Raw genomic sequence first — 26,067 nt, forward strand, 5'->3', positions numbered from 1 at the left:
GAAGCGTGATGCTGCTTTATTGAAATTTCTTCCCCGTCACACACAAAGCAATTACCCAAGGGGGTGCTGGCAGGGAACCTCTTGCACAGCCCTCTGCCTCTGTATCCCCCTCTCAGACCCCAGAGAATGTGCCTCCATGGCCCTGTCTCCGCCTTGGGGTCAGCGTCCTCAGAACCCCGGAAACAGGAAAAAGAGGGGGTGTTGGGACCAAAACCTTCCCTTCTGCCATCACCAACACGAGCGCCCGTGGCAGGGTCTGGGCCCACAAAGAGTCTGCCTGCCTAACCTGCGGATTCAGTCCAGCCAACGGACCCGCCTGGCGTCAGGGCTAAATTTCTGCTTAAGCACAAGCACTGGGCAGGACGGAGTCCCCTGTGCCGGGACTGGTGACGGACGGGCCAGCCTGCGGAACGGACTGGCAGTCGCTGCGTGACTATAGTGACCACGTGCGGCCAGCTGCTGGTGACGACAACTCTTCGGCAAAACCATCGTGTGTCGGGACGGTTCCGTGACGAGACAACCGTTATTTCCTGGAAGTAGCTGCTGGGTGACGTCTGGCAAGTGCCTGAATGTTCATCTGCACTAACAATCGCTCAGCCGCCCAGAGGCGCCCAAGGGACCAGCGTGGGCGACCAGTTGCCGGGGGCGATTGCATGGCATAGTTTGGGGGCTAATTTGATTTTTAGCATTGTTATTATTGAATGCTGTCCCTAGTTTAAAACTGACTGATGGGCGGCGGACCGTAATTGTTGAAACAAGCCGTCTGAAGAAATCGGAACGCTGTGCTTGGTGGAGGTGGAGGGGGGGGACCAAGAGGCGATGACTGAGCGGCATTGTTTGTTGTGTGAACGAACAACGGCCTGAAAGCCAACGCGACGGCTGTTGCTGTCTGGACAAACCACCTCCCTGCACGGGGAAGCGTATTTTGATTTGACAGCCACGTGGCGAAAGCGGTCAAGTTGCAAGTTGTTTAACCAAACCCCCCCGAACTTAGAATGACGAACAGGTGAGACAGGTGCTGGAGATGGAAACGAGCCAAGGTTCATTGGACTGAATTTCTGAGGGACTCCGGGACCCACTCCGCCGACAGCGTTGACCCAGTCGTGAGCATCTCCCAGGCCCCACGGGAAAAGCAGGCCAGCGAGGGGGACACAAGCCGGTTTGTCCTGAAGTCAGCCAGGCGGCTCACCCCGGGGCCGCAGGGGCCACCAAAGCGAAGAAGCGGCTTGCGAGACAGCTCCGCCCCTCCCAGCACCAGGGCTGGGCCTGGCGGGCGTCACACCTCCGAGTAGGGGGGTGGTGCCGGGTCCCCGTCCGGGGTCTTGTATGGCAGAGACACGGCTTCCTCATAGGATGGCAGGACCGCCTGGGAGCGACAGAGAGATAAGGGCTGACGATTGGCCAGAAGGAACCAGGATGCCAACCTGGAGTCAAGGGGTTCCAACCCCCACCTCTGGCAAAATGGATGACGGTGACCAGCACCTTGCCCACCCAGGACCTTGGGTACTTACTATGCTTGACACTGCATGCACGAGACAGGGGCAGTGTCTATCCCTGTAGGGGACAGACTGGCCTCTGCCTGTTCAGCTTCAAACCCCCTTGTTTTGATAACCATGCACCATTTTCCCTGGGAAAACGCTCTCGGTCCACATGCTTTCAGAAGAATTGGCCCCACCCCTCAGATCCAAGGACATGCGCCCTGGGTGCGGCCACGCAAAGTAGAATCTCCTCCCCCCTGGCTAGCATCATTGGTTTGGGGATAGGCTTGCGACCCAAGCTGGTCCATCAGGCGTGCTCCTGGGACTTTCTGCTGGGGTTGCTGAGAGGGTGGGATGTCAACCTAGGGATTTTGGCAGCCATTTTGCCACCACAAGGAAAGGGCTACCTGAAAACGTAGCCAACACTGAGGAGAGGACAGTCCAGAGACGGAGAGAATGAGATCTCACCAGATGTCACAACTCAGCCAGCCTGAGCCAGACTTACGCTGGACGCTCAAGTCCTGGGAGCCAATAAATTCCCTGTTATCACTTGAGTCAGACCGAGTTGATTTCTGCCATTGGCGACCAACAGACTCTTGGCTAATACAACCCCCATTTTACAGAGGAGGAAAGTGGCCCCAGACGTTTAGACCAGCTGCACTTTGCCCATCACATCTCCAATCAGCCGCTTCTAAGACCGCCTCAACCCTCTGCCCAGAAGGCCCCTTCCCCTTTCCCAGCTAACTTGCATCAACTGACAGTCTAAGACTTGGTCAAGTGTCACCTCTTCCAGGAAGTCTTCCCTGATACCCCAGAGGAGACCAGGTACCTCCTCTATGCTCCCATTCCCCCCCCCAACGCTACGCCCCGAGTTGCAATCAGATCTCTGAATCTGGATTCACTCTGGGCTATGCACTCCCCCAGCACAGGGTGGCGTCTTAAGTCCTCTCTGCACCCCCAGGGTTGGATATAAGGCCACCAAAGAGTCAGAGGCAGAAAATATTGAATGCATGCATGAATGAGTAACATCCTAGACTATCAGGGCCAAAAGAGATCTTCCCATTTCTTCTGGTCCAATCATCTCACAGTGGAGAAACTGAACCCCGGGGAGGGAGAGAGGCTTGCCCCAAATGACACAACGTATGGCAGGGCTGGGACCTGACCCCCCCACCCCACAACCACCACCACCAGGCTCACCTTCTGGAGCGTCTTGGAGCCGCTCCTCTCCTCGGCTGAGTTCATGTACTTCATGAAGTTGTAGCATCTCCACACGCACTTGAACATGTAGACCTGGAAACAGGCCTGGGTCAGGCTACGCTTTGCCGGCCCTTCTTCTCGCTGACCCAGCACGCCTGGGACGGATGCTGGGCACTCCCCGGGGAGCCCCAGCTCAGCCCAGAAGGCAGCAACCGGCCACTGCTGCTCACGCCCTGGTTCCGGTTGAGGGGTGCCTCCCCGGCCAGCCCCAAGCGTTCCACACACTGTCCTTTTCACTGCCCCCACAGACCTAGCGCAGAAGGGGGCTTCTGGGGGCTTCTGGGTCCCCCTCCAGTCTCCCTGGCAATGGTCCCACAAATCAGTCTTCTCCACCCCCCGAGCTGGGAAACTCCCCACCTCCTGAGACGACCCCGTCCTTCTTGAGACAGAGCCCGTGGTGGGAAACCTTTTCTCCCAAAGTGCTTAGGATATGTCATTCGTTAAAGCAGATTACAAAACCGTGTATGCAACAGCATCCTGCGTTTATAAGGGCAGAAAAAACTATATCTACAGATGTATACATCTGGCAGATGACGTCAGCAACTGTTTTCTCTTAGCAGTTGATGTAAGAAGGGGGGGGGGGGATTTTCCAAGGTGGGGAGTGAAGCCCCCAAGGGCCTGTTCAAGAAACAATAGCCAGTAGGTCTCTCTCTACCCCTAAACCACCCCCAAGGAAGGAGAGTGGGTCCCGTCTCAGGAAGCTCTCTTGTTTTACGGAACCCCACGATGAGGACTTAGAGGTCGCAGGAATAAATAAAATGAATTCTAAAAGAATGAAGTAGGAGGGGCCTGGGGAAACCAAGCAGGTGGAGGGTGGCCAGTGAGGCAGCGTGTGGGACGCAGAGAGAGCTCCCACCCAAGGGGGTAAAGAAGAGGAGGGGAGATGGGGGGAGGGGGGTACAGGGCAGTGTGGTGGCCTTGATGTATGACGTCAACCCCCGCGCTGGTTCCCCCAAGCCTTCCGGAAGGTTCTCGCTGCACCTCACTAAAGCCCTTGCACTGGGTTCGCCCTTAGAGGGAAGGTTCGAAGGAGTGAAGTTCCATTTCCAGGCTGGCATTAGATGACAACAGAGATTGCTCAGGGCTTCCAACTGAGGGAGGCAGTGACGTCCGGTGACAGCCACCCACATGGAAAGACGGGAAGGAAATACACCCAGATATCCGGACGTGGTCCCTGGGCGGTGGTGGGTGGTGAGTTGACTGCCTCCTTTCTGCTCATCTTGTCACAGTCAGAAAAGAACCCTCTTTAAAGCCCCGTCTTCTGCCGAGTCGACATCAGCCTCCCTGCGGCTTTGGGACACGGGTTCCAGCGCTGGCCTCTGGAATCCCCATGAGGGTCCTTCAGGTATTTGAAGACAGGGATCATGTCCCCCTTGACTCATCTCTCTTCTCAGCTGAATTGCCCTGGTCTCCCTGACTCCCTCAGATGGCAGAGTTTTCTTACCTCCCCACCCTCCTGGTCATGCTGCTATGGACACACTCCAGTCTGTCCTGTCTCTCTAGGAAGTCTCTAGAGTTCTTATCTCTCTAAGAACTCTAAGGTCTAAGGGACCCGACGAGGGACTCTATCCTCTGGACCGGACCACCTCCGAGAAGAATAAAACCACTCCCCTCCCTCCCTGTCATCACCCAACCTCTAGTAACATGACCTCAGGACCCACCTACATTTTGGTGCTTGAATCACAGAAAACTGTGACGGGGCGAAGCAATATTAATTACGTCCCTTTCACAGATGAGACCCAAGGCCCAGAGAGAAGTGGCTCGAACACCAGCTACACAGCTAGCAAGGGGAGAGCTGGGACTCACATCCAAGACTTTCTGAATCTGATTCCAGACCGAACAACTCCTCCTTCCCTGGATCAGGGTCTTTCCAGGTTACAGGTTAAGTCCTTGACACCTGAACACGGGGGGGGGGGGGGGGGGGGGGTCTTCACAGATCCCCTCCGTCTCAATGGGATGTCCCTGGGGATCCTAAGTGGGGTCCAAGGAGCTGGTGTGGGAGGGCTGGAGTAAGGAGCCAAGAGCAGGGAGGACAGCAGCGGCTCCCCACGCTTCCCAGAGCCGGGGGGGCAGGGCCTCTCACCTTCAGGATGAGGACAGTGATGAAGGCGATGGAGAAAATGATCATCATCTTGATGAACTGGCTGTGAGCCATACCCTCCTGGCTGGGGAGATAGTTCTGCAAGAGATTTGGGGGCCACGTCAGCGCCTCTGCCCGCAAGGGACTCTTCCACACGTGGAGGAATGACACAGGCGTGGCACAGCCATCATCCTGCCCGACCCCTGCCAGGGGTGCGACCTACCATCAGCCCCAGGCGACAGGCGAGCTCAGCAAGCCCGCCCACTTGGCTCTTTCCTGGCTGGAGCACCCGGCCCCCAGCTGCGGTGGGGCCACGCCGATGCCCTTCTCCAGAGGACGGGCTCCCGGACGAGGGCTCTGGGAGGTACGCCCCAGCCACACCAGTAAGCCGTGTCGGGAGTGGGTCCTCCAGATCTAGTCAAGCCCTTGGCGTCCGCGGCCCCCTCCCCACCTCAGGTGTAACCTCACGAGAGACCCTGAGTGTGAACGACCCAGCTGAGCCGCTCCCAAATTCCCGGCCCTCGGACCCAGCGTGAGACAGCAACGGTTAGCCATTCCGCGTCACTAGGTTTGGGGATAATTTGTCAGACCGCTAGAGACAACGGGTATTATTTCTGCGGTGCAATTCACACAGCAGGGCTCCCCCTGGGATCGAGCGGGGCCGCCCCCCAAGTCGCGCGTCCTCCCGGCTTCTCCCTTTGCCTCCCCGGCTTCTCTGACTCCTTTTCAAGCGACGTCCTGAGAGCTCTCCTTCGAGAAATCACCCCCACCAAGAGTCCTCCTCCCAGGCCCCGCTTAGGAAGGGGGCCCAGCCTGAGCACCGAGGCACAGAGAGGGGAAGCAGTTTGCAGAGCCGGTGATGGGCGCCGCCCCCTAGCCCAGACTCACCATGTGGTTCATGGCCTTGAAGTTGAGATAGGTGGGGACTTCCATGTAGGAGCTGCAGAGTGTCAGGACGCTCAGGCAGAAATCCAGCAACTGCAGGGTCATCAGGGGGACCTTGGGGGCGCCCTTGGGAGGGCAAGGGCGGGAGGAAGGAAGCAAACCGGCAGTGAGGCCCTAACCCAGAGGTCCCGGGGCTGTGGGGCACACGGTGCTCCCTCAGCCCGAGAGACACTCAGCCAAGGATGCTGACGACTGTCCAGCCCACAGCACCCAGAAAGAAACGGACGCCCGTTTCTCAGACATTCCCGCCAAGGGCTGGTGGCAGGCCCCGGGGGGGCTCCCGCGGCCCAGCCCGGGTCCAGCAACTCAGTCTCTTCCAGGACAACAGTTAGGGAAAGTCTGAAGGTGACTTTTGGGGCGCCGAGTCAGGGACCGGCACCCTCTGTCACAGGCATTGGCCCTCATCGTTGGCGTGAATCGTCTTTAACCTCCTTCCTTCCGCTAGGTCACGAAGGAGGGACAGAGCAGGGGCTGGGGACTGAAATGGCCATGCGCCCTTCCCTGTGGTATAGCATCACGTGTGGCTGGCATTTGATTGCCCGCAAGGCGCTGAGTGCCCCGGATACACCTCCCTCCCTGAATGCCCATAACTCTGTTGATGATGTGCCATCATGCATTTTCCAGAGGAGGAGGCTTGGGGTGATCCGACGGGGCTCGGGCTCATCACCCAGGGAGGGGCCCCGGGGACTCCCACCCTCGCCAGCCTGAGCCCCTACCACCTCCCCCAGGCAAGGGGGGTGGTTGTGGGACGTGGGTCAGGGTTGGGTACTCACAACCCTGCTGCTCCGGGAGGCAAACTTGAGGTAGGAGGGCAGCTCGATGTAGGAGCCCAGCAGAGTGAGCAAGCACAGGAGGAAGTCCATGATTTGCAGGGACAGGAAGGGCAGCAGGTACTTCTCCCGGTTCTGGAAGACAGGCCCGGCACGGTCAGGGTGTCCTGTGCAGCCCGACGCCCCCAGGGACCCCCTGCCCTCACCGGCAGCTCCCTCCCCCGGGGAGTATGGCCCTCTCCCAAATCATCCCCTCCTGGCTCAGCTGAGGTCGTTCCTCGTGGACCCACACCCCGGAGTGAGATTCTGGGGATGGGGAGAAGGTAAGACCCAGGCCCTGAATGCAAGGCGTCTCGATGTCCCAGGAGACACAGGGAACAGTCCCCACCTACAGAGATAAGCGCCCCAGGGCCTTCGGGGGCAGGGTCTGACTCAATGTGTTCTCAAGAACCCAGCAAGGAAGGGCTTTGTGCCCATTTCACAGATGAGAAGGGATCAGAGAGGACTTCCTAGAGGTGGGGACACTGAGGCTAGATCTGGAAAGAACCACAAGGGGGATGGGAGGAGACAGGAGGCAGAAGGGCCGAACAAAGGTCTGGTGGTGGGGAAAAGTCTGCACTGGCTTAAATGGTGGGACCCTTCCCTAGGTGACCACTCCCAGGGGGTCCAGTCACGGTCAGAGGCCCTGGGAGGCTGAGGCCAAAGTCCCTCTCCTTCAAACTGAGGGGGCCAGTATGAGTGCATTCGAACCCGCTGTTGGGGACAAAATCGCAGAAGGGGTGGTTTTGTGGTTTCTCGGGTGGCTGTCTAAGATCACTCAGGAGGCCACCAAAACAACCCAGACTCCATCTCAGAACCTTCCAGACGCCCCGATCCAGTTTTCTAGCTGGACCACTTGCACCCCGCGACCTGCCCTGCCGAGGATAAAATCACTCCCTGGGGTACCGGGCTTCCGAAAGAGCGGCATTGGCTCAGGGAGTGAATGGTGGCAGTTCAGGCAAAGTGGAGGCATTCCAAAGCAGCCCCAAACCATCCACTGCCCCACCGCTGCTGGCCTGTGAGTCCCGGGCCACCGGCTCCCCAGGACACCCTTGCTGGGTTCTGCTCTGGTGCCTGTGTAGTGAGGCCCTGGCTTCCTGCCCCCTGGGGGCCGAGGGACAGACTGGTTCCTCTTCACAGGAGGCTGAGGCCCAGTCTCTCTCTCTCTCCCTCTCTCTCTCTCTCTCTCTCTCTCTCCTGCTAGCTGGGTGAAACAGAGCCAGAGGCGTCTACACCCCACCCCACCCCGCCTCTGTTCTGGTTCCTCTCACTGATGACAAAACCCGCTGCTTTCTCCTCTGTCCCCAGGCCTCAAAATGACCCTTCTCTTTCCCCTGTCAAAACTCCCTGCTTGCATTGGCAGCTTACGAGCATGTGGGTCACCAGCTAGTACAACCAAAGCATCCGTGTGCAAACCCCCACCCATGGAGCGTGCATTTTAACGGGGAACCAAGGCCTCCATCCTGACGAGTCTGGTACAGAAACGAGACTTTCCAAACGGCCAGGAAGCATGGCGATCTCTAGGGTGCAGGGGCGGGGAGGGGGGGAGTCTCCCAAAATACCCACCTCCCACCCTGTTGGCAGCCAGTGCTGCCCACTCAGTGGGTGTGAACAGGAAGGGGGGCAGGAGGGCATCTGGGGTTCCTTGCCAGGCCCCAGGTCCCGACCCCCGTCCCCTCCCCCCACCAAGCCCTCACCTTGACCACTCCGATCAGCAGACTCAAGCTGATGACAAAGAGCATGGTGATGAGCAGGAAGCTGGAGATCAGGTTGGCTGAAAGGCAAGGGAAAGCAGTGAGCAGCCCAGAGGTGCCCCCAGGAACCCCATGCAGGTTTCAGGGACCACATTTCAGGAGCCACTGGTGTGGTGGCTATGACAGTGAAGGAGCAAGCCCAGGCCCTGGCCTCCTGCAGTTCTCAGTCTTGGGGACTACTAAGGCAGCAAACAGAACATTTCGGGTAACACAGGATGCAGGGTGGGAGGGTGGCCCGAGTCTGCCACCCTCGGGCCCAGGGCGAGGTCAGGGAAGCTTTCTGAGAAGGTGGCTTGTGAGTGGAGTGACCAGGAGTCCAAGGAGCTGAGACGGGGCTGAGCTCGGTGTGGCCAGCACCACCAGAGCAGGGAGCAAAGGGACGCTGCAAGGTGTAGCCGGAGAGGTTCGCCGGGGCTGGATCCCACCATGGGGAGGTTCTAGTTTATTCCAGGGTCGTGGGCAGCCATTGACAGAGGGAGGCAGGAGAGTCCTGCCATCACCTCCCTGAGCTGGTTAGGTTCGCGAAGCACCAGCCTCTCTGCTCTCCCACCTAGAGACTTGGGTAGGGACAGATCTCCCTTTGCCGATGAGAGATCTGAGGCTCAGAAGGGAAGGGGCAGGGCCTCAAACCCCAGCCCGTCTACCTGCCGCCAGGGCCCCTCCCCCTCCCGGGTCCCCTGGACCTACCGAGCCTGAGGTAGCCATTCTGCCAGACCCTGCAGGAGGCCTTGCCGTGGGCCACCTCCACGGAGTGCTCGATGAACAGCAAAACACTCATGATCTGCGGGCAGACAGAGCGACCATCAGTGAGGCCCGCACACCCCCACCCCTGCTCCCGCCCACCCTGGTGGCAGGCAGTCAGGGGCCTGGGAGGAGGCTCCTGGAGAAGACGGAAGGCCAGGTCCATGGAGCATCCTGGATGAAAGTGTGGCCTAAACAGATAAGACGGCTCAAGCCCATAGTCCTCCTCCTTCCTTTTCCCAGCTGTGTGAGCTTGGGCTAGTTACACAGCCTCTCTGTGTCTCAATTTCCCATCTGTAAAATAAGGATAGCACTAGTAGCTACCTAAGGTTATCATGAGGAATAAGTCAGAGCATCCCAGGAGAGCACTTAGAACCATGCCTGGTTCTTGATAAAACAATAACTATGACTATTGAAGGTCAAGGTTGTTGGCGGGGGCGGGGGGGAGGCTCTGAGGGCTCCCGCCAGTGACTGGCCCCTCTTCTGCACCTTCTTTTATAACAGGCTCTGGGCCTTATGGGATCTTAGTCATGTCATCTGAGCATCATAAAGCTTCAAGCTCTTGGAATTCTCAACACAGGCCTGGGAGCACCTGATCCATGAATCCCTGGGGAGCCTTGTCAATACCAATCCCCAGGTGCCCTCAATTTCTCCATCTGCAAACTGGGGATAATAATGCCTGCTTCATACAGTTGTAGTGGAGCCAGATGGAATAATTCACTTGAAGCACCTATGCTTGCTATTATTATTGCTATTATTCCCACTGGACTGAAGGTTCCAGGCAGGGAAGGCTTGTGTCTCTCTTGCTCACTGCTCTAGCTATTGTATTGGATGGATGGATGGATGGATGGATGGATGATGGGTGGATGGGTGGATGGATGGATGATGGATGGATAGATGGATGATGGATGGATGGATGGATGGATGGATGGATGATGGATAGATGGATGGATGATGGATGGATGGATAGATGGATGGATGGATGGATGGATGGATGATGGATGGATGATGGATGGATGGATGGATGATGGATGGATGGATGGATAGATGGATGATGGATAGATGGATGGATAATGGATAGATGATCGATAGATGGATGGATAATGGATAGATGATCGATGGATGGATAGATGGATGGATGATGGATGGATGATGGACAGACGGATGGATGATGGATGGATGGATAGATGGATGGATGGATGGATGGATGATGGATGGATGGATGGATGATGGATGGATGATGGATGGATGATGGATGGTTAGATGGATGGATAGATGGATAGATGGATGGATGGATGGATGGATGGATGGATGATGGATAGATGGATGGATGATGGATGGATGGATGATGGATGGATAGATGGATGATGGATGGATGGATGGATGGATGGATGATGGATAGATGGATGGATGATGGATGGATGGATGGATGGATGGATGGAGGGATACATGGATGGATAGATGAATGATGGATAGATGGATGGATAATGGATAGATGATCGATGGATGGATGGATAGATGGATGGATGATGGATGGATGATGGACGGATGGATGGATGGATAGATGGATGGATAGATGGGTGGATGGATGGATGAATGATGGATAGATGGATGGATGATGGATAGATGGATGGATGGATGATGGATAGATGGATGATGGATAGATGGATGGATGATGGATGGATAGATGGATGGATGGATAGATGGATGGATGATGGATGGATGGATAGATGGATGGATGGATGGATGGATGATGGATGGATGGATGGATGGATAGATGGATGGATGGATGATGGATAGATGGATGGATGGATGCATGGATAGATGGATGGATAGATGGCTGATGGATGGATGGATGGATGGATGATGGATAGATGGATGGATGATGGATGGATAGATGGATAGATGGATGGATGGATGGATGGATAGATGGATGGATGATGGATGGATGATGGATAGATGGATGGATGATGGATGGATGATGGATGGATGGATGGATAGATTGATGGATGATGGACGGATGGGTGGATGGATAGATGGATGGATGATGGATGGATGTTGGATGGATAGATGGATGATGGATGGATGGATGATGGATAGATGGATGATGGATAGATGGATGGACAGACAGATGGACAGACAGACGAATGAACAAACCCCATCCAAATCTTATGGGCCTGAGTGTTGTGGCCCTGGTGACAGTTGAAGTCCAGCCACAAAACTGCAGTTTGAAAGGACCTTGGATGTCACCTTGCCTGTGCCCTCCGCCATCCAATGTGGGAGTCCTGTGCCATGCGGCCTCTATTTAAATACTTCCAGCCAAGGGAACTCAGTCTTCTGTACGTCCGTGTTCTTGCAGCAGCCTTCTGCTCTTCCCCACCTCTACACACAAGTCTCCAGGCACCGTCGGCCCACATTGAGAATCACAAGACTATCTCCTTCCTTGTAGTGGTTGCCCTACCTCTAGTAATATGGCGTGAGTTTACACAGGCTTTCTGGGTGGCCCTGCACTAAGTAACTCATGCTCAGCTGACAGGCAACCAAACACCCACCACCTGTTTCCCCCCTGCCGATTATGTGGGTTTGGGTTTCTTTGTTTTTTGTTTTTGTTTTGTTTTGTTTTGCTTTAGCTCAGACACAGGTCTCAACTTGTCTTCCTGCCATGTTATATTCTGTTCAAGGGGGGGCACAAAGGGATAGCACAGAAGAGTGATAAATTGCTGAGCTCCAGGTCAGATGGAGGTGGATTTCAATCCAGCTCAATACGTGGCCTTGGGCAAGTCATTTCACCTCTCTGAGCCTTCTCGTCTGGAAACTGGCAACCCCTGGATTCAGTGAGGAATGGTACTGTATTTGCAAAGCACTGAGCCTGGAACCTGCAGTGGGGGCTCATCAAACACCATCTGCTTTTGGCTGAGGGGAGCTTACATGAGGTGCTGCAGCGGTACCAAGACCAGGGTGCCAGGGGGTGGACAGCAAGCTTGCTGTAGCTGCCCTTCTACCTGGCGCGAGCTGAGCCAAAAAAAAGGCTCTGTTTCACCAGAAAGGTTGAGAGCAGCCCCGAGCGGAAGGCAGATGCTGTGAGAGCTGCTGCTGGCACCCACAGGAAACGACCCCAAGAGAAAAGAGCTGCTTCCTCAGCCCCTAAAAGCTGGGGTTCCAGCCCCTCGCACCCCCCACCCCTCAAGTTCACCTTTAAGGAGGGAAGGAGGAAGCGAGGTAGATGACAGCTCCATCCGGGACGGAACAGAGCACCCTGCAAGGTGGTGAGCTCCCCATCCCTGGGGGTGTGCGAGCAGAGCACAGATAAGACGCAGCTGGGCTTAGAAGGGCACATGGGTATCTACCAGGTGTGGCAAGAGAAGACTCTGGAAGTCCCGAACGAAGCTCAGAACCAGACAATCCCAACCTCCAGTTGCTCGAAAGAGCCTCTGCCCATTCATTTTATAAGCTCCCTTCTGCTTGTTTTGGAAGCTCGAAGAGGTTAGGTGGCTTGCCCAAGGACATACAGCAAGTTGGGGACAGAGTGGAGACTGGAGTCCAAGTCTCCCAGTGCTCTCCTGATTCTTTCGCGCACACCCCACTCCCCAAAACACCTCAGCACCCTTACTAGCCAGTACCCCAGGGGGTGCAGATATTTTGACCATGCACCTGTGTCAGTAAAACCCTTTGAACACACTCCTCTGTATTTCTTCATTTCAATTTTTTTTTAAACTTTTATTTATTTTTGAGACAGAGAGAGAGACAGAGCATGAACGGGGGAGGGGCAGAGAGAGGGGGAGACACAGAATTGGAAGCAGGCTCCAGGCTCTGAGCCATCAGCCCAGAGCCCGACGCGGGGCTCGAACCCACGGACCGCGAGATCATGACCTGAGGTGAAGTCGGACGCTTAACCGACTGAGCCACCCAGGCGCCCCTATTTCTTCATTTCAAAACCGAATGCACGTGCCACTGTTCTGGTTACCACGAACATCGTAAAACACACACACACACACACACACACACACACACACCCAGAAGTTAATAAAGGATATAGTGGAAAAGTTTGGAAATTCTAATACTGTCCTCCTGAGGTCCCAGCGGTCACCTCGGGTATCACCGTACTTTGGAGACCAATGCTAACCCACAGCCGTCCCCAACCCCTCAATTCTGGTCCTAAACATCTCTCACGGCCCCCCCATCTTGCCTGCCATCCTGCCATTAGCATCACAGTCACCCCCTCCCTCCCCACCTCCATCCTATCCAATGACCCCGAGAAGAGGAGACAAGGGCAGGGACCTTTGTGTACCCTGACCGCATGCTATCCGTGCCACCCACACCTTCCCGACGATCCTCCCAAACGCAGCAAAGGGACTATTCTGAATACTCCCACCCCCCACTTCACAGATGAGGAAAGCGAGGCTCAGAGAGGTCCAGTGACTTGTCTGTGGCCTCCAGCTGGTAATCTGTAGGGCCAGGATTCAAACCCAGGCCAACGGGCCCGAGATTGGATTCCTTCTTCCACTGTCCTTCCAGCACCTCCGAACCTCCCGCCTCTGCCTGAAGCCTGGCCCGCTTCGCCACTCCCACGCCTGCGCCGGGGGCAGAGTCAGAGGGGCCCCAACCTCCTCTCTCCCCGCAGTTCCTGCGAGGTCAGCAGGTGCCGGAAGTGGTCTTCCTTGCGTAAGAATCACCTTCTTATGGGCTCAGCCTTCCCTCCATTCCACCTTCTCAGCAGCCCTATAAGGCGCGGGAGGTAATTCTGTCCCCCAAGTGAGAGCCCCGAGGCCCAGAGAAGGCAGGAACCAGCTCAGAGCCCGGCAAACTCAGAATCTGACTCAGACGCTCTGCCGGCCCCTAGCCTTCAGCAGAAGACACCAGCCCCAGTCCAGGAGAAAGACAGGAGCCTCCGCTCCCTAGGAGATGGGAGGGGGAGGAACTGACACTTACTGAGTACCTACTGTGTGCCCAGACCTGCACACACAGGCCTCCATCGCAGTCTCCCAAAACCCTGCGACAGAAGCCACATTTTCCCCATTTTACAGATGAGAAAATGGAGGCTCCGAGAAGAGAACTCACATGGCCGCCGGGGATCTGAACCCTATTACCTGGGCTCCCAGGGTCCAGGGCTCCACCCAGGGCCCAGTGGGCCCAGCCCCTGGTCTTACCAACCTTCTGCCCACCCTCCCCCCGGCAGCTCTGGACACCTCCGACTCCAGAGCCGGCGGGTGGGGCACCAGAGGCCTCCCCCACTGCCTCACTGCTGTGTAACCCTGCCCAGTTCCGGACTCCTCCCTGCCTTCAGTTTACCCCCTCTGGTCATTGAGGAGGGTCACCCCCATTTGCACCACTGGGATGATCGAACTCCTTGCAAACTATGGCAAACTATGGCATGTGACACCGAGGCCACCCAGGGTGGCCCCCTGAAGCTGTGCTCTGTTCATCCGCAGGCCCTCACTGTTCCACCCAAGCCCCTACCCAGGAGCCTTGGCGGTTCCCGGAAAGTAACTGGTGTTCCTACAGTGTATGCTGGGAGAGGCCCGGAGACCTCAGGAGCCCCGAGGTTCCAGGCCCCTGGCCGCCACCTTCCCCCTCGCCCCCGCCACACCCCTGCTGCTACCCACCTGGACAGAGAGCTGCCTTCTCCCGGAGCTTTGAGGGTCTGGCTGGGCCCTGGCCCACGACCCCCAGGGACAGGACAGGGCTCCTCTCCTCCCACAAGCCCACTCGCTCACCTGCTCCCCCAGGGCGGCGCCTTTCTCACTGCCTTTTCTCTTCCGCGGTGAGATCACGCAGGGAAGAGCTAGGGTGCCTAGGTCAGGTGGTCCTGGGTCCAACCCGAGCTCTGTGCCTTCGAGCAAGCCACTGACCTCTCTGAGCCTGCCTCCTGGGGATATCAACCAGACCTGCCCCACAGGGTTGCGGTCAAGCCAAATGACATCCCAGCACGGGGCCAGGCGTCCCAGCAAGTGCTCCATAAACCAACACGGTTGGGCCGTGTTCGTTAACCTGTGTAGGCGCTCATTCACTCCCTCTGTTTGTTCATCCAAGAAATGCTCTCTGAGCACACAATGGCCCCAGGCCCTGTCTAGGTAAGCCACTCACCCTGGCCTGGCCCGCTGGCGTCACAGTCCCCAGGGGAAACCATGGGTGACCAGTGTGTTCAGAGTCACGACAAAGGGCCTGCAGAGGGCTGAGGGTCCCTGATGAGGGAGTGATCGCCACTGTCTGGAAGCCTCACGGAGGGTTTCACAAATGGGAAAAGTTGGAGTAGGGTTTTGAGGGTTAAGTAGGAGTTTCCCAACAGAGAAGAGAACAAAGCATTCCAGGAAGAGGGAGCATCACAATGCAGAGGCCCAGAGGCTGGCAGTGCAGATCCAGGGAAATTCGTGGGCGGGAATGCCTCTCCCTGAAGGAGGGGATGTTACCAGTGGGCAAGTGAGACCCAGAGAGACACAATGACCAGCCCAAGTCCACACAGCAAGCCTGTCGCAGAGCCGGGATAAGCCTCCTTCCAGACACCGAGCCAGGGCTCAGGCGGCAAGACCACATTAGTCCTGACCGTGCTCAGCCCCCCCGCCCCGCCACCACCCCTGCTCTCCATTCCCCCCTCTCACCCCTTCCCTCTGCTCCTCCCTGGGCTCGGTCCCCATGCCCAGCCCTACCCTGTCCCTTCTTTCTCAATAAACACAACCTCCCTAAGCTGAGCAGGCCTGGAAGCTGGGAGATTTTCTGTTTTCCTAGTGATTCTGAGAAGCAACCGACAGCTAGAGCTGAAATAGAGGCAGCAGGGCTCGTAGGGTGAGCGGCAAAGCCGGGGGGTGGGCGCGAGAGGAACGGGGTCGCTACGGAATATGGCCGTGGCCATAGTGGCGGTGACCCTGGCGACCTTGCTGGGGGGTGAGGACTGGCTGTCACGTGGCTGGGTTTGGCGTGGTGGAGACAGTTACGATGACGTGTGTGACCACGGCTGTGGCAAGGGTGGGGGGTGACAGAGGCAACTCCAGCGGACCTGCTGGGAAGTAGTCACGGACATCGTTGCTGATGTTGATGACGTGGTGACATCTCGATTCGGTTGTGCTGATGGCAGTCACGGGGAGGGTGGTGGTGACATGTGACATTCCCCGACTCTGGGGCTCAGACACCACTTCCCTGACCAGGAAGGTGGGCCTGACCTCCCGGGGCTCAGGACGCACCCCCTCAGAAGCAGGCAGGCAGGGCCCCGGCCTCTGAGATTCCGGGGGGGGGGGGGGGGCGCCACTTACAGAGACCCGCCCCTCGGTGAGCACCTACTACGTGCCAGCTGGAGCGGGACACTTTCCCGGCCTTTCACTTTATCGACGCTTCACAAATCCACGAGGTCAGACTGTCCCCCCCGCCCCCGCCGCCCCACCTACGTCCGAGGAGAGCAGGGGCCTGGGTGTGAGTTGGCTGAGTTTGCACAAGGAGTCAGGCCCGGGCTGGTCCTCGACCCTCCCTCCACACGTAGCGCAGCTTGCAAAATGGGAGATGAGTCCCAAGTGCACACCCCTTCCCGCCCCTTCTCCCTTTTCAGGGTTGCTCCAGCCAGACCCTGTGTCCTCCGGCTCTGGTGGCCTAGGGACCCAAGGGCTCCTGCATGCTTGGACCATCATCATCATCATCATCACTTTCATCATCGTTGCGCCATCACTGAAACTCACCTGCCCACTCTGTTTCCCCTGCCCGCCCCCCCCTCCCCGCGTATCTGGGAGGAGGAAGGGAGAAGACAGCCAGATGTATCAGCGTCAAGAGGAAGCTCTCCTCCCCCACCCCCTCCTCTGCCACCCCATACTTCCTGCCGAGGCTTATCGGGGCCAATGGGCGGGGGCCATTCCCCCACAGCACTACCGTCCCAGTCACCTCCCCAGCCCGCCCAGAGATCATCTGCCAGGGCCCCCGGAGTCAGGGCTCGGCTACCCTCCTGTGCCCCAGAGCCAGCTTCCCCGCCCGGAGGCTGCCACTCTGCCGTCCTCCCTGCCACCCCTGCCCCCTCCACTGTTCGCTGACCAGCAGAAGTGCCTGTGTGTGGACACCAAACCACCAGTCCCCATGGCCACGGCCACCCTATTTGTAATAGCCCCAAACTAGAAACGACCCTCCCGCAGGAGGACAGGCAAATACCTGGTGATGTATCCGTTCAGTGAAATATTACACGGCAGGGCTGCTGGCCACACACAGAGGAAGATCACAAACCCAGTGTTGAGGCAAAGAAACCAGACACAAAAAGGCACCTGCTGTGAAATCTCATCCCTAGTTAGTTCTAGAACATATGTGGGAAGAAGCCAGTGGGGCAAGGGCGGTGATGAGGAGATGTCACCAGGGGCCTCTAGGTGCTGGCCTTGTCCTATTTTGTAACGTGGGTGGAGGTGACACGGGAGTGTTCACCTCGTACAAGTTCAAGATGTGCACTTGTGATAGTTATGTAAGTTATACACCAATAAAAGGTTGGCAAAAGCCAAATCAAAGAGCGATTAGCTGGTACCTACTATGTGTCATGCTCTGAGGATTACAAAGATAAATCAGGCTTCCGGGCCCCCAGGCCCGAAGACAGGAGCCACGGGGCCCAGGAGCTGGGGGTGAGGAGCCACCCTGGGATGGGGATGACTATTGGGGGTTCAGGGTCCGGGACTGGGGGCTCCAGGAAGGCTTCTGAGAAGCAGTACGTCTTAAAGACATTTTCTCCCAAAGGGCAGTGGGAAGGGTGTTCCAGGCAGAGGGAAGGACAAGACCAAAAGTGGGTGAGCCCCATTCAGGAAACTAAGAAGTTCTCTTGGGGATTGTAACTTGGGGGCCATCCGTGCCAGGCACCCAGTAAGCCCCCAGGAAACGGTAGCTGCCGTGCGGCTGGGCTGGTGTGGGGGGTGTCGGAGACATGAGGGAACAGGTGATTTTCCAGGGGCCGTGACTTTGGGACTGGCAGAAGCCCGAGAAAGACCACTCCAGGCAGAAAGGACAGCTTGTCCAAAGGCGGGGAGCTCACAGAACATGATTCGGACGGCGCGTGCCTCGGTTTATCACATTGTAGCATAAGGATCGCCAAGATGGGAGCGCTCCGTGGGGAGCGTCTTGCTCCGGCCCGGGCTGTCTGGGAGGGCCAGCGTTCTATCCTCAGGGACCCCCTGCCCTCCACATGTAACAGCCCAGCAAGACCTTCCCTTTGCCCTCTGCCCTTTGCCCTCGGCCCTTCCAGACCTGCCCCTTATCCTCACTTCAGCCTTGTGAGGCAAGTTCTGTTTTTCTCATTTTCTCCCCATTTTGCAGGGAAAATCGAGACTGTGTCTTTACACGTGGGCTCTGAGTTTCTACGAACGAGCCCCCCCCCCCCAGATCTTACAGTTGACCCCTCCCCTGTCACTACCAAGAAGCCTGCCCCCCCACCACCACAGTCTAGGCCGTGAGCAGGATCCCCGGGCTCTCGTCCTTCATCTGCCACAGGCTGCAAAGTCGACTGGCCCCTCCAAGCCTGTTTCCTCTCCTGCCCAACGGGGGCTCCAGCGTTAGCTGCCATTTGTGGGGCGCTCGTCAGGGGCTAAGCATGTCTCCACCTGGTTTCCTGTGAGTCCCAGAATGACCCCACACTTCTGGGCCACCGGCCCCCACTTGACAGGGGGGGAATCTGAGGCTGGGGGAGAGGAGGGATGGTCTGGGCCGTAGTAGGGCCGAGGACTGGCAGGGCAGGGAGCCAGAACCTTCGCCTATGCAGCCTCTCGTTCAGCCTTCGGCCTCATTGGGCGTTCCGTGGGCCCCTTCCTCACAGGAGACCAGCACAGGCCTTGCAGTGAGCACGGAGCGAGGCTCTGGTCCCAGGACCTCAAAATAGAAGCCTCACCTCCTGGGTGACTGAGAAGACGTCACCCCACCCAGACCCGGCCCTCCAGTCATGGGGCCCAGTCCGAGTGGGGTGGACGCCCTCCTCCCAGCTGGTGCCTCCCTTAGCTGCGGCCCTCTGACAGCAGTGGGTCCTTCCAATCTAGGTGATTCCTGAAGACTGGGACCACCACCCACACCCCATGCCCAGAAGCCCCTTCCTGCCCTTCCCTGGGGCCTGAGAACCAAGAAGTGGGGAAGAGGACAAAGCCCAGCCTGGGGTCTGGCCTGTCTTCGCCCCCCTCACGGGGTAAAAAAGTTCCATCGCCCAGCCCTCCAGGTCTGGTGACACAGGAAACGCTTAACTTTGCCTCCCAGGGGGCGCCCTGCGTGCAGCCCCCCATGGGTCCAGTGGGTCTGACAGCCCCCTCGAGCAGCTGTGTGGGCCTCCAGCATTTTATAAGTTAGCAGGTGGGGTGCACATCCCCGAGATGAGGAACAGAGCTCAGTTCCAACGGGGCCCCTGGGCCACCCCCGCCCCACCCCCACCGGCCTCTTCACACCTCCAGGAAGGGCACAGAGCTGCAGGGCACAGACCAAGGCCTTTCTGCCCCACATGGGGGCACCAGGCGTGAAGGCGGAGGTTCTAACAGACTTTCATCAGGGACTTTCCCCACCTGGCAGTTGGGGCCTATTTTTAGGCCCCAGACAGACGAGCTTTCAAAGATGCAGTCTGCTCCCCCAGCCCACTCTGGGCACCAGCCGGCAGCCCCTCCCTCAAATGGGGCCGCATCAGCTCAATGCCCCAAAGCAGTCGCCCTTGAGGCCGGGGCTACTGACCCCATTTAGGAGATGAGGAAACTGAGGCCCCAGACAGCGAAGTGCCTGCCTGCGCCAGGTCACCCCGTAAGTTAGGAGACGGCTCTGTGATTTTCAATCCCAAAACGGAGCGGAAAGGAGAGCCCCTGGGGGATCTGAGAAAGACAAGTCAGGAGGGCTTCCTGGCAGAGGAAGCTTCCCGTGAGCTGGACCATAAAGAAGAAATGGGTAAGAGGAGAAGACTGGGTGAGGAGACTGGCTCCCTCCCTGTGACCTGGAACAAACCAGGAACCTTCCTGGACCTCTGCTTTTCTCATCTATAAAAGGAGAGGACTGGACCAAGCAGAGATCCCTCCTTTTGGCTATGAAGCCTGCAAGAAAAGAGGAACTCGGCCCAGCCTCCCCCCACCACACCTCACAGCCATCCCTCCCTAAACCCCAGCTTCACGAGCTTCCCCGTGTTCCAGACATCACATGGTCTCTCCCACCCCCAAGGCTTTGCTCAAGCTGCTCTCTCGACCTGGTCTGCACTCTTCTCCCCAGCACCCCCAAGCTCGGGCCTGCTCATCCCTAGCACGCCAGCCTCCTCCAAGAAGCCACCCCTAAATCTCCCCTCCCCCGTCTGTTCCGGGACTGGGATAAGGCCCCTCATCTGTGCCCCCAGAACAGTCAGCACCGTCATCCAGCAAAGGCATTGTCACAGTCGTCCTTGGGCCTGGAGCCCCTAGAGGTCCAGACCCTGGTCTGGAGCTCGGCACATAAAAAGAAGGCATGTTGGAGAACGTATCTTCATTAAGGACAGGCTCCTTCAAATAGTAAGATGGCTTTACTTTTTTTTGCCAATTTATCGGGGTTTTTTGTTTGTTTGTTTTTGTTTTTTTTATTTATTTTTGAGACAGAGAGAGACAGAGCATGAATGGGGGAGGGGCAGAGAGAGAGGGAGACACAGAATCGGAAGCAGGCTCCAGGCTCCGAGCCATCAGCCCAGAGCCCGACGCGGGGCTCGAACTCACGGACCGCGAGATCGTGACCTGAGCTGAAGTCGGCCGCTCAACCGACTGAGCCACCCAGGCACCCCTTTTTTGCCAATTTAAAAAGCAATATACTTGAGCAACCAAATAAATACAGTAGCATTGGATGATAACCCAAAGTACAAAATAAATATCCGTGAGTTTCTACTGCTATAAATAAGTAAACCGTTTCGTATTATTAACACATGAGGAAAACAGACGAATCTCCCATGAGAAATTCCAAACGCCCTCAAGAAATAACTTCCCATTCTTTAAGTGACTTTCTCCCCCAAAGGAGAGTATGAAAGGCGGGGCAGGGGGGAGGAGTGGGGGCAGTGGGGAGAAACCTGACGATCACGACTGCCGCCAGGTGACCAAGGTCACCGTCAACAGTGCTAAGACACGTCAGGAGTCCATACCTTTGATATGATGTGCTGACGATGGCCCCTTACCCCTGTGGTCTTCTTCCCAAAAACACCTGACCCAAGCCTCACCAAGAGAAAACCCTCAGACAAGTCCCATTTGATGCATATTTGACAAAACGTACGCCCAGCACGCCTCAAAACTGTCAAGGTCACCAAACACAGGGACCATCTGAGAAACCGTCCCAGCCAAGAGGAACCTAAGGGACATAAGGACTAAATGTGACACGGTATCCTGGATGGGATCCTGAGACAGGGGGAAAAAAAAAAAAAAAGATGTTAGGGAAAAGCTGAGAAAATCTGAATAGAGTGTGGACGTTAGTGCGTCGAAGGCGACCCATCAACTGTGACAGACGAGCCATCGCATAAGGTGCTAACACTAGGGGAAAACAGGTGCAGGGCGTACGGAACTCTGTACTATGTCTGTGACATTTCTGTAAATCGAAAACTGTTCTAAAATTAAGTTTACTTTAAAAAGTCATACGTGTGCATTGTACCGGACACGAAAAATACGGGAGTGTAGAAACAATTAGAGCTTTCACAACCCTGGCAGCCCAGAGACAGCCAGCCCCGGCCTCCCTCCCTCCCCGGCCTGGTGCTACAAGGTTTTGCAACCACAGCGGGTGTAAGCTTTTTCGTCCGGGCAGTGCGTTCCTAATGGGATTCCAGGTGCCTTGGAGGGGAGAAGTCAGGGAGGGAGAGATTTCTGAGCAAAAGGGCCTTCCGGGGATCCTTTCCTCTTACCATTGATTTAAGACAGGCTTTGGGTTGCAGACAAGCCGGGGCCAAAGACCCAATTTAAGCCTCCCCAGAGAGGCCGAGTCTATGAATAGCTCTTAATGTTGTCACCCATGACTGGCTCCAGATGACGACAATCTGGGCAATCAACACATCTGGGCAATAGCTTCCCTTTTTCCATCCAGATGTTAGAGGCCAGGACTGTATACCTGTCCCCCCAGTTGCTCAGTCACAAGAAAGCCCCCAGCCCCCCTGCCCTTTCTGGGAAGGAGCAGAGGACGATCCCCCCATCGGAACCAACCAAGGACCCCAGACAGCACTGCCCGGTACAGCTTCCTGGCTTCTCCTCTGTTCTCATGCTTTATGTTCTAGAACATCCCATGGCTCCCCGTGGTTCACATTACAGACACTGGGAGTGACTTAGCACCCGGGAGACATTTGGTAACGTCTGGAGGGATTTTGGGTTGTCACAACTGGGCAGGTGGGGGGAGGCTACCGGCACCTTGTAGATAGAGGCCAAGGATGCCGTGAAACGTCCCGCAACGTATGACAAAGAATTCTCCAGCCCCAAATATCAACAGCACCCTACCCCGAACTCCCAGAGTCCTCAGCTTGTCACTCGGAGCCCCTACCACCACCTGCACCCCAAGCCAAAGCCTCCAGCCTGGGCTGTGTAAGTGTCCCCTACACAAGCCACCACCCCTCAGCCTGTGCACTTTGCACACCTGTGCCTCACCACCCCCCATACGCTACGCCTCCCCTAATGGCACCTCCTCCAAGGAGGCTTCCCTGGTCACTCGCCCACACTTTCTCCAGCTCTGCGGGCAGGCACTGATGTCGCTTCACCACGTCCTGGTGAGGACCTCACGCAGCGTGGTCAAGAAGAACTCTCGAGAGTCGCGAAGCCTGGGGCCTTCAGGACAGAGGCCAGGCCCAAGCAGCCTGCATGTGGACGCGGTCCCGCCCGCACAGGGATTTCTTTTTCACCTCGAGCCGGTCGCCAACATGGGAACGCCACAACATGGGGCATAAAAGGCCGTGTTTCCTGCTTCTCTGAATGTCAGAAGAGCGGCTGCTGGGGCCCGCATTCCTGTGTGGCAACACTCAGCAGAAGCAGAGACCGAGGTCACCGCAGGTCCGCCCGCCCCACTGCGCTCACTTACGCGACCTGTCCGGCCCGTCAAGAGGCTGGAGTCTGAAACCTCTGCGCCAGTCCACATCCCCACCCCTCATTTTCTAAAGGGGACACGGAGGCCCGAGAGAGAAACTCGTCCGAGGTCACACAACCAGTCAGTGGCAGAGCTGGGGTACGGACCCGGGGGCCTTCTCCCCCACAGGGACGCCGCGGGGGCCAATCACCGTCCTTCGGAGAACGCTGCCCAGTCCAAGCTTGGAGAGGCCCTAAGGATTTCACGTGGGGACAACCAAGGCGCCATTCGCTTCTCCCAGGATCACTCTCACGCCGGCGGGAGCTGGGCAAGGCAACCTCTGAGAAGCGCCCCAAACCGGCATCACTCCAAGTGCCCGGCAGCACACCGTGTCGGAGGCACTGCTCACAACACTGCTGTGCGCCAGGCACCCCGACCCTCACAGCCAGAGAGGTATCACTGTTTTCAATGAGGAAACCGGGGCCCAGAGAGGTTAAGTCGGCGGTCCCCAGCGGCACAGCTCGGAAGCGGGGAGGCGAGAATTTGCACCCAGGAGTGGACCCCGAAGCTAGCTGTGCACTGATCCGCTGAGGAGCCCCGCCCCTCTGAAGGCCGGGCTCTCGCCACAGCCCTGCCTGTCCTGCCCAAGACAGGAAGCAGATGCAGCCAGACTTCAGCAGTTTCCAGCAGCCCACCACAACAGAATGCCGGATTTAGGCTAATTTTGAGGAAGCCCTTCTAGGCTCATGAGAGAACTGTTAACCACAGGCCCTGAGTCACCCTAAGGAGGAAGGCGCCTGGGTCTGGGGGAGCTGGGTGTGGCTCGGAGTCGTGCGGTGGGGTAGACGGGGTCCGGGCAGGAGTGAACAGAGACCCCAAGCTTCACCCACCGAGACAGAGCGGGGAGCCGCTGGCCCCAAGGGGCTGTGGCTTGCCCACAGTCGCTCCGAGCGAAAAGACAAAGGCTCCACGCCGGGGGGGCGGTTTGCACACCAGCTTCCAAAGGGGAACTGCTGGGCTGCTCCCCCTCAGTGCGGGCCAGGCAAGCCACCCCACCCCGTAGCACCAGATCTCAGATCTTCTTTGGTGGTTTGGTGGGTTGTAAACCAAGAGGATTCAGCCCCCTCCCTCCCCGCCCGGAGCACAAAGGAGAGGGTCCCACCTTCATCCCCCCGGCGGCCCAGGACCCCCCCACAGGAAGAGTCAGGCTGTGCCTGGGGCCCGACCCCATCCCCTGGCAACAGCCCCAGCCCACATTTCTCCCGAGATGCCTGGCTCCCGACGCACTTTGCCGGCTGCTGCTGCCTTTGAACCTTGAGGCTGTTCTTTTGTCCCATTTTACAGAGGCAGAAACTGAGCCTCAGAGACAACGTGAGTTCCATTCGCTCAGCATGAAGACCCTCCTCCCACCACTGCTCCACTCTGCCAGCTGCTGCAGGGCCCCCCCCCCTTTCCCGGCTTGAAAAAGGGGAAACTGAGGCCCAGAGCAGGGAAGGGATCTGGCCGGGCTCCCGCGGAGAGGTGGTGGGCAGCGGTCCTCCCACCCGAGGGGGTCAGTAGATTGGGGCCCTCTCTCTTGCACACACACACACACACACAGCCTCCCCGCGCCCACCCGCCCACTCACCACATGGTAGATGGCCAGGGCGGTGGTGGCAATGCGGACATTGAAGCAGCAGCAGGTCTGGCGGACGGCAGCCGTGCGGGGGGCCATGGTGCTGCCGTCCCCTGCTCCTAGGCACTGAGGGAGAGAGCCCAGCGCCTGGAGCAGGGCAGAAAAGAGGAAGCCGCCAGCTACCCTCTTCACTTCCTTCCTGCCCCTCAGACAGGCAGGGGCCGGGTCGTCACCACTGGGGCGGGGCGGCTGGGAAGGGCTACAGGCTGCCTCCAGCACCACAGCTGGCCCTTTGCCAGCCCCGGGGGGCTGGGGAGGGGCCTCCAGGGGAGGGCAGGTCCTTGCACCTCCATACGTACCGTTCGGTAGAGCTGGGGTTGGAGCAGACTCACGCCCCGCTTACTGGACGCTCCCCATCGCTCGTGGAAGGCAGCGTTACCATTTTGTAGACGGAGGAACACAGGGCCAGAGAGGTCAAGGCAACCACCCCAAATCGCACAGCAGTCAGTGCTGGTGGCGCGATTCAAACCCAGGTCGGCCTGGCTGCAAACGTAGCTACCGCATAGCGTGCTCCTGGATGAGTTGCTCTCATGCTCACCTCTGTCCTTTGAGGGAGGTCCCATTACGAGCCCTAGTTTACAGATGAAGAAACGGGGGCCCAGAGAGGGGGAGCGACTTGTCCAAGGTCACGCGGCCAGCCCACGGAGGAACTGGGATGAAGGGGAGCCGACTGCTCCGAGAGGTGGCCCCTTGGAGCTGGTGTTCTCTTCACTCTACGTCCAGCCTCAGAACGTGTCCTTCCTGAGCTCTGTCTGAACCAGGACAGAATGATTACTGAGCAAAGCCCTCAGTCACACGTCTGGCCCTGAGCTGGGCTCTCCCCATAGCTGGCTCCTTTATGCTTCGCGGCAATCTGGGAAGCCCTCAGTCAAGCCTCTCTCCGTGGCCCACAGGGACCCCGAGGCTCACATGCCGTCAGGGATTTTTCTCCCCCTCACTCTTGGGAGGAGTTGGAATTAATAAAGCGTGACTATTAGCAAGCTTCGCCGGCAAGGTAGCGTGTCTACGCCCTTCTCAGGCGACAAGTGATCCCTATTGCAGTAAAGGAAGGGCATACGAGGCACTTGGGAAATCCCTGCCAGAATTCTGCTCTGTGCTGATGCCGAGCTCACTTGCAATGCATAGTTCCCCTGGAGAACTCCTGGGCACCTGCCATGAAGCCCCACCCTCGCATGAGGTCCTGGAGTTCGGATTGGCCACCACGGCTGCTCATCATTTCCGCCCCGGGAGAGGTTATAAAAGGTCTCTCTGCTCCTACCCCCCGGGCAAGAGTTGCTCCCCCGGGCAAGACTCACAAAACTTGGCTGGTAGACTTGATCAAACCTTTCTCTGTTTGCCTGTCAGACCAAGGGGGCTCTGCAAGCTTGGGGTTCCTGGGTGACCC

General features: G+C 57.6%; 1 protein-coding gene across 1 annotated transcript; it reads right to left on the reverse strand.

Moving 5' to 3' along the window:
• LAPTM5 (lysosomal protein transmembrane 5) lies at positions 1–24,806 on the reverse strand. The gene is made up of 8 exons (XM_019429894.2): positions 24,636–24,806; positions 9,011–9,104; positions 8,267–8,343; positions 6,534–6,665; positions 5,704–5,826; positions 4,819–4,914; positions 2,676–2,768; positions 1–1,366 (listed from the first exon to the last, which is right to left on the reverse strand). The coding sequence occupies exons 1-8, from the start codon at positions 24,720–24,722 to the stop codon at positions 1,277–1,279; spliced, it is 792 nt and encodes a 263-aa protein (XP_019285439.1). The 5' UTR covers positions 24,723–24,806; the 3' UTR covers positions 1–1,276.
• Positions 24,807–26,067: the final 1,261 nt, after the last annotated feature.

This window comes from Panthera pardus, unplaced genomic scaffold (genome assembly GCF_024362965.1).
Source record: "Panthera pardus isolate Hobbes unplaced genomic scaffold, ASM2436296v1 HiC_scaffold_11, whole genome shotgun sequence".
In the NCBI taxonomy this organism is placed as follows: Eukaryota; Metazoa; Chordata; class Mammalia; order Carnivora; family Felidae; genus Panthera; species Panthera pardus.

Excerpts from the sequence above, each read along its gene's own strand:
- LAPTM5 (XM_019429894.2), bottom strand. The coding sequence starts at position 24,722 with ATGGCCCCCCGCACGGCTGCCGTCCGCCAGACCTGCTGCTGCTTCAAT. Across the intron at positions 6,666-8,266 it reads TGCTGATCGGAGTGGTCAAG|AACCGGGAGAAGTACCTGCT; the intron begins GTGAGGGCTTGG and ends CCTGTCTTCCAG. Across the intron at positions 1,367-2,675 it reads GCTCCAAGACGCTCCAGAAG|GCGGTCCTGCCATCCTATGA; the intron begins GTGAGCCTGGTG and ends TGTCGCTCCCAG.